Source organism: Vipera ursinii, assembly GCF_947247035.1.
Source record: "Vipera ursinii genome assembly, chromosome: 1".
NCBI classification, from domain to species: Eukaryota; Metazoa; Chordata; class Lepidosauria; order Squamata; family Viperidae; genus Vipera; species Vipera ursinii.
In genome coordinates this window covers 304,198,183-304,206,782 of record NC_139512.1, presented here as the reverse complement: position 1 = coordinate 304,206,782, position 8,600 = coordinate 304,198,183, and the positions used below count along the sequence as shown (strand labels likewise).

At 35.9% G+C, this 8,600-nt stretch overlaps 1 protein-coding gene across 2 annotated transcripts; it reads right to left on the bottom strand.

The window, feature by feature from the left end:
- Positions 1-808: 808 nt before the first annotated feature.
- On the bottom strand, positions 809-8,221 carry SDE2 (SDE2 telomere maintenance homolog). 2 transcript variants are annotated; one of them, XM_083348937.1, is made up of 8 exons: positions 7,679-8,221; positions 6,920-7,038; positions 6,287-6,346; positions 5,345-5,456; positions 3,714-3,883; positions 3,055-3,163; positions 2,137-2,488; positions 809-1,607 (listed from the first exon to the last, which is right to left on the bottom strand). In XM_083348937.1, exons 1-8 carry the CDS (start codon positions 7,708-7,710, stop codon positions 1,392-1,394), a joined length of 1,170 nt encoding a protein of 389 aa, XP_083205063.1. In that variant the 5' UTR covers positions 7,711-8,221; the 3' UTR covers positions 809-1,391. The 2 variants fall into 2 exon arrangements, with proteins under 2 accessions (XP_083205063.1, XP_083205062.1); XM_083348936.1 differs by lacking the exon at positions 7,679-8,221 and having other exon boundaries at positions 6,287-6,404; positions 6,920-7,084.
- Positions 8,222-8,600: the final 379 nt, after the last annotated feature.

Genomic DNA, 8,600 nt, shown 5'->3' with positions numbered 1-8,600 from the left:
CAAGACATCCAGAAACTTAACTGTACACATTTATCACATAAAACAATTCTACACACACAGAGGTATCCCAAGTGCCAAACTAAAGCATATCATCACAAAGAAAAACTTTCTGTATGGCTGTTACAAGTCAATGATTTGAGGCACATAATCAAAATCCTCAACGGGATGCAGCTGTTCTAGGCCTGGATGGAAAACTATTTGAGAACCCCTGTAAGTCAATGTGACTTTATTAGAAAATAGGATGCAAGAGATGTCCTGTCTATTCTATATAATTTAATCCTTTTTATTTACGTCCCTCCTGTCTTCAAGGAGCTTGTGGAGCACATAAAGCACTTTCTCCTCTACCTTTCTCCAGTTATCCTGTGAGGTACATTGAGCGTATAGTGCAGGGGTAGGCAACCTTGGCTCTTTTATGACTCGTGGACTTCAATTCCCAGAATTCCTGAGCCAGCCATGCTGGCTCAGGAATTCTGGGAGTTGAAGTCCACGAGTCATAAAAGAGCCAAGGTTGCCTACCCGTGGTATAGTGAATGACTGGTCCGAAATCACAGCTGAAAGGGGTTGTGAACTTGGATCTCCCTAGTTTTGGTTCAAGACCTTAATCACATTGTTTTTGTTTTTTAAAGATACCAGTACCAGCTTTTATTGAACAGATAATAGAACAGAAATAAGATTGTTTATTTATGTATTTTTATCCTAATTCAATCCACATTTATGGTGAGCAAATCAACCCTTGGATAATTCAAAAAGTAAGTGCTTGGTCTTTGTTATGAGCAAAACTAAGCTTTGAATTAACATTTGACAAAAGAGAAGTCCAATTTAATTTATTAAAATAGCCATCCAGTTTTGACTGTTTAAAAAGGCCTGAACAATGTTTGCTTCCAAAGTCTGAATGTTACTACTGATGGGTAATTGCCAAGACTGATAACGGTAACTCTTCCTTGTTCATCTGAATTCTTGTAGCAGTTACAAAGTTAACTATTGATTGGAATACATTCAACAGAGTGTCTGTATATTTGATTCTGAGTATCTGTATTAGAATATTGTATTTAATTTTTATCAAATACAATTACAATTTATTAATTTTTAAGCCTTGCAAAAATGTTCTTTATAAAATATTTTGACTTTTTCCCCAAAGGCATATTGTTCTGTTTCTCACTTAAACATGAATATAAAATATACTAGTCTTTTACTGAACACTAACAAATATAAAAAAAATAGATGTCCACCAACAAGTACTTTTAACATCATCACAAAAGTTATTCTTAAAGCATTAAGGGGTATACAAATTTACACTATATTGGCTTTTGAAAGATAACATTATACAAAGCAGCAGAATGAAAAGAATATTGTACAACTTGGAGTATTAAAAACAAACCATGCCACCATTTTTATTTTTTCTTCCCTTTGGAAGGCTTAGCAAACAAAGCGGGATCAATCTGTTCTCTAGCCAAACCTCTCACTGAGAAAAGTCGTTCTGCTCTTTCCTGTAAAGTACCTCCACATTTTAGTCCCAAGGCCAATAGTTCAAACTTTAGTTTGTCTAGTCCTAAGGCTTCCACTTCCGCAACAGAATTCAATTCCATCAGATTGATTCTTGCAGTACCCTAAGAATCAGAAACATACAATATTTTAAATATATAACTCAGAAGAGGAAAGTGATCTTGTGAACAAAACTTAAAATATTAGTGATTCCACAATGTCCATTTCTGCAACAAGATGGCTTTGGGGGCTTGTACATGACTTATCTTTTCAAAGTTTGTGAATTAGAATATTCCTGCACCTAGGGCTAAATAGCAAATGTAAGGAAGTTAGTTCTTATACTGATAAAATAGTCAATTTATGACTCCATTTTAGAGACTGGGGAAAAACCCTTCTAATGTTGTTTAACTGTTGAAGAAAAAGAGAAGACTAGGGGATGAACAGAAAATGGGGTTGTTTAAATTTTAAATAGCATTACTTGTACTTTTGATTTGGCTTTAATGCTACTCTTTCTTTGATGTAATATTGCAAAGTGACATGGATAATGAACTACCAGAATGGAATGAAGTTTTCAAAAAGCACTATTTATAAAGATATCTAATGGATTCAGGAAGAAAAAGAATTATATATTTAATCAGAAACAACCACACTTACTGCATGTTGACATTGACTTGCAGCTTTTTCACTACATGAGGCATTTGTATGCTTTTCTTCCTTCAGAATCTGTGCTGTTTTATGTTTCTCACTGGCTACAATTTTACTGAAAGTTGAATCTTCTAGTAGATCGTTTTTAGCATCCTTCATTTGATCTTCTGACTTCTCATCAGAGCCTGAACTGCAATTTACAGAGTCCTCTGAATTCCTGGAAAACTCATTTAAATTGTCAGTCACATTGATTTGGCTGCCAGATGATGTAGAACATCTTCCTGACGTCCCAGGAGATTCATCTTCTTCATCACTATTATTCTCTGAACTGTTGGGATCATCCAAGCCTTCTACACCTAACCTGTCACATTTAATTTTAAAGCATGAGTATAATTTTCACCATGAAACAGAATCTGTGATATAAAAGAACAAATCTGCCCCAGAGTTAAGTAAAGTCTAATATCAAAATCCATCTAAGTACAATAGTGGTAAACTTTTAAATTATATAGAATTACAAAATATTTCTAAAACAATCAGGATAAAACAATCTGCCTGGCAGAATGCCAAAAGACTCTTTCCAATAATTCCAATATTGAAATGAGAATTCCAATGTTGAAAATGAGTACCTCAGTAAAACACTCCTGATTTGTAAACACAACCTAGCTTCCATTATATCTATTCTATTCTATTACATTATATCAACAGAAAAAATCAATGTACTAAACAGCTATAGAAGACAGCTGTAGAGCAGTTATTGCCTCAATTCCAATAACATGCTAGCAAGCAGAGGAAGCAAGAAAATCCCATTCCACAAGTAGATCACCAATCTGAATTGTTAAGGCGATAGCCACCAACTTTAATGAAAGTAACTCTTTTTTTCTTGCCATTTTCATCACAAGGTTAAACTTCTTAAACTGTGGTACTTACCATAAACACCTTTTCTTGTATGGTGGTGTTCCTGTTCCAGAATCAGCGGCTGATTTTCGACTCTCACCGCTTTCGGGGGAAACCATTGTGCTGGAAGAAGCTTGCATACCTAAACATAGTAAAAGCAATCAGCCTTCAACATGTTAAATGAAATACAAACATTAAATCATTAAACCAGGAATTTAAAGAAAAGATGAACTTTTAATTTTTTGCTTCATTCCTCAAATGAAGTTTATCTGTCATTTCTGACTGTTTGCTTAATTTATTAATTATTCACACAGCTGACAGCATAATGCAAACATGATTGAGGGATGGGATTGGGGGAGCGTCTTCCATTATATTATTCAGGGAAGCTGAATTTTCTAACAACTGCTTTTCCTGGCAAAGGTCAGTAAGCCTTTTCACTGTTATAATCCACTATCTATAGAGAATGCCAGTCCAGAGAAATTGCTTTAATATGGAAGCAGATAATACTGAAACAGTCAAGTAATCAAAGGCAAAGAAAACAAGGTCAGAGCCTGAAAACAAAAGGAGACAAATACAGAAGATATTCAATGTCTACCAGGTTATCTTATTCACAGGCATTTAATTAAAATATCTAAGGGCCCAACAATCCCAAAGAGTAATGCAGGACAGAGACTAAACTACTTCAGCGCTACCTTTCAGGACAGAATCTTCAAGTCTCTCTGCCATTTCATGACACTGCTGCTGGTAATCTGGGTTAGTAAAAAAATGCTTTGGTTCAGCCAATTTGCGCTTCAGTCTTTCTAAACGCCTTTGTTCCTTGTCGGCTTCCCGTTCAGCTTGTTGTTTCACCCATTCAGCCATCCTGTAAGAAAGAAGGATCCATATTAAACTAGATGTATTTCAATGGTTGAATTCAACTATGAAGTCTAAAACAGAGAACCCCAAAATAAGTGAGATCTATCTTTGGAAATTCCTTGCTGCTGAAACTTGACAAGTGATAATATGAATATAATTTGGTGCCAGGTTATTTATCCATGCATTGAAAAGAAATATGTAGGATTCTTTTGCTCTGCACATTAATGCCTGTTAATTCATTTCACTGTTATTTTTAATTTGATTTGTTATAATTATTTTACTTTATATTACGGTATCTTATTTAACTACACATGTATGTATGTATGTATGTATGTGCCATACTTAAATTCCATGCCTCATATATATTCTCCAGAAAAAGACAGGTTAAAGATTTTTAAAGAATGATTATTTCAAAAATGAAGATAACATATTGTTTAATATACACACAGAGTAACTTTTATCTAACTGGCCACGAAGAGTCAACACCATCTTGGTGACCCAACAACCATAGAGAGATAATTATAAAAAAAAAGTCATGGAAAGCAAGGAATAGCTAAGCCTGAAACAGAGAATATATAGAAATTGAAAATGGTAAATTCCATGCTGCTGGTTGAAAACAAGAATTGATGATATGAAAATTCATGTATCTAAGATATGACATTGGAATTTAAAGTTATACATAAATAGTAAAATGAGCAAATAAATGAATGTGCATACTTTAGTAATATGGGAAATCAGGTTAAATTTTTTAATTCATTCAAATGCTAGTAGAAAGGATAGCATGTGGTATGTGAACAATGAATATGTCATAAAAAGTAAAAAATCAATATGTAAGAAGAGTATGCTTCTGCCCATTTTGTTATATGGAAGTGAAACTTGGGTATGTTAGGAGACACAAAAGTAAGTTGAATATAGTGGAATGATAAGACAGGATTATAACAGAATAGGTACTGAATAAACGTGAATACAAAAGTGAATGAGCAGTACAGAAATAGTTTAAATTGCTTTCAATGAGAACTGAAAAGAAAACAAGAATATGAAAGAAAAGTGAATGGGTTGGAGGAATAGGAAAAACATGAAAAGGAAAAAGCTGTGATTACATTAAGCTGAGATTCTCAAAAAGAACTCCAGTATCAGAGGTTGGAAGAACAAAATGTAATGCATGAAGCACTGTATTGTAGCAATATGTTGAAAGCAATTACAGTCTGCAAGGACAGAGTGTCATGAAGCTGATTAGTGAATAATATTGGTTTAAATGACTGTTATCTCATTTACATTTACATTTCTTATCTCAGTACTTTAAGTTCTTTGATTCAATGTACTCCATTTCTGATATTTGCATGTTACTTACTCCAACAAGCAATAGCATGATGGGTATCTATGGATGGATACATTATAAAAATATTGATAAATCTATGTAACAATAACAGCAAAATACAGGCGTTTTCAACTTAATTAAATGTCTCACGCTTTTTCATGGTTAACATCTCGAAGTCTCCTTCCACTGAGATCTCTGCAAGCCTCTCGGTTTGTCGTTTTCTCAATTTGGGCACCAAGCGCTCGAAGCATAGATCCAAAACCTGAAAGGTAATTAAAATAGGCCAGAAACAGGAATTTAAGTGTAAGAAGCATCGACCCTCCAAGAATCAGAACATGATGCAAAATTCTTTTAGTCTATATTGCATCACGTTCCGATTCTTGCAGAGTTGATGTTTTACCCAGATTCAGAAATCCTTCATTAGAAAAAAATCAGATACAAATGAAAAGTAAGCTTTTAGTTACAACCCATTCCAGAGTTGTACTTCAGATGATTCCAAACATTTCAAAACTGCACTAATTAGTAGAAAATGATCGACAATGGGAAGTTATAATGGCAAGATAGCCAGTATAGGACTGTCATCTTGTTTTCTTACTGTCACATTATTTCAAACTACTCAGATATTTTATTCTGACCTTTAGCATAAAAATATGGGCAGTAAATATATTTCCCTCTCCCCTTTTTATTTAACTATTTGCTTTCTTTTTCCATCACTGTACTGATGCATTGTATCTTCCTGTATATATTGTACAATATACCTTATATAGGTGATTCCGGATTGTTTCCAAATCTGTAGCCATTAATTGTGTGTGGCTCCACAATTGTGGGATCCACAATCTGAATAGGGATCCACTACTATATTTCTCAGGGCTGAGTATATTATAATTAAAATAAACAAATTCAATCTCAGTCATGGAACTTCACTGGATAATTTGGAGTCAGTCACTATCTTTCATCCAAGCCTATTTCACATAATTATTGATGCAAAAACATTGGAGTAATTTTATCTGACACCTATAAGAAAGATGAGAAAGTAATCTAACAAATAAACAAACTATATTGTTTAGTATGCAAAAGCAGCAGTGAACCAACCTCCTTTTCCACCACATAATCTTGGTTCCACACTGTAAAGAGCTCCATCTTGTAGTACACCTTCAGAATTAATACAACGACCATTACACTTTACATAAAAATGATCTTCAGGGAGCCCCTAAAAACAATTATTTTTAAAAAAGAAAAAGTTTAGAATATTTACCTCAGCATGTAATCTATATGAAATTATTTTCATTAATTTCAAAAAGGTTATTTAAATAGCACACTGGCAAATCGTTAAACAGTAGAAGAAAGATTATTGTGCAAAACCTAGTTCTTTACCTACGTAGGACATTATGAACAATACATCTGTACACAAAGCCATGCTTCACAAATCACAAAAATATGGGCAAAAACAACCACTCGTGTTTATGTATACAATCCATAAAAAGCAGTGTCCCATCAACTATGTTCACTGTGGCCACGGATCGATAATATCTATATTCATTTGCTAAACGAATATATAAATACTTGGCTCAGGAAAGGTAATTTATGTATCCGCTTCACCTGTGAAAAACAAAACTCCTCCTAACTTGTTTATGCTAAAGACGTCAATTACAAGAAGCCAGACACACATTTCTTGTACAACAGAAGCCTACGCCACCCACTTCTTTCATATGAACACTCATTTACCTGCGCTTGGCACCAGGAACGGAGAAAATCTCCAACCGACCAACCTTCGGCCGGCAACGTCACAAATTGCAACGCCGAGGACAACGGATTCCTCACCAACACCACCATTTTCTGACTTCCTATAACGACACAAGTAAACTCCCTGCTTTTCGGCAAGACGCAAGAAAGGAAAAGCCCTTCAGAAGGTCCTAGTGAAGCAAACAGGAAGTAGGGCATTTAGAAATTTTGCCAACAGAAGAGTTCCTTTGCAGTCTCACGTCACGTGACAGGGAGCTATGGGGTGTGTGCGCATGCGTAGGGACTTTCCGTGGACCCTGCCTGAAGGAGTGCGATAAAGATGGGGGTTGGGAATGTTAAGAGGGGAGGGGAGTTAATGGCGCTGCCGCTTTTCTTGCTTCACCGTTCCCCTTCAAGTTATTGCCCTTTTGAGACCAGAACAGGATATTATCCGCCTGGTTTTTCTTGGCAGACTCGGCACATTAACCTCTGTTTACATTCTCGTTGCCCCTCGAAGCTTCCATTGCTCTACAACGCGGGGAAATTTCTTCGCGTTGCTTTATGAGCCAGAAGGCGGGAAAGTCCCTCGGTGCCGTTACCGTCATTGACGTTTGTTTTGCTTCTTAAGTGACCCAAGCTGAGGCTGAATTTAGTGTAATTTTTCCCTGGTTTCAGGCGCAGAAAATTAGAGCAGTTGTGATATTTATAAATCTGCAACGGAGCACTCTGTTCCTCCCTCCCCACCGCCCTGCGCCCACATACTTAATTGTGTTGTGTTGGTTTGCAAACGCCATATTTTCTGCCAATGTCAGCTTGGGAGCAGCCACTCTCGGGTCTCTTCAGGCGGTAGTATAGCGAATGAGGCTGCTCGTGTCACTGTGCCACAGTTGCAACGGCGACAAGAGGAACGATTATATTCATCTCGGAGGCCATGCATATGGTCTGCCGACTCGAAGTTGTTGGCGTGTTAACTAACCGCCTTTCCTGGAGGCAGTTTGAACGCCAAGGCACGAAGAAGTAACTAAATAGGGGAAAGTACGACTCGAATTACACGGCGGCGCTCGCCAAGATGAGACTCTTTCATCCTGTCAGTTTTCCTCGTTGCAAATCCCGAGCATGTACAGCCTGGCCATGCAGGTTTAAAACAATGAAGCAGGGCACGGATGTGTACAGTTTCATTGGACGGGAATAGTCTGCAAATAAGAGATTAACTCACTAATGACTACTTTTAGTGAGGTGTGGTTGAATGCCCTCTCTGCAGTTAAAAGTTGACCTTAAAATAATGAAGACTTCTTACATTGCTAAGTACTGTAGGAAGAAACGATGAATTAAGCCTTCCAAATGTAATCAAGAGTAAACAAACATGTATAAAATAAATGCTATGAGTAAAGACTCCAAAAATCTGCTATTCATATTACTGGTGCTTATGATATCTAATAATTAAATATTTCATGTCCAGCTGTAAAGTAGATATGCCTTGAATTTGAATTCTTAAAAGACTAACTGATCTTAGATGCCATCCAAAACTGTAATGTGGTTTGTTTGATTTTGATTTAGTGCAATGTATAAATTCAGTTGTGGTTTATAAAAAGCATGATTTTATGCCTTAGCTATGTAAATTAGACAACAATGGATTATTCAAGCCATGATTTTATTTACATGGTTGCCTGATTTACAAAATGCA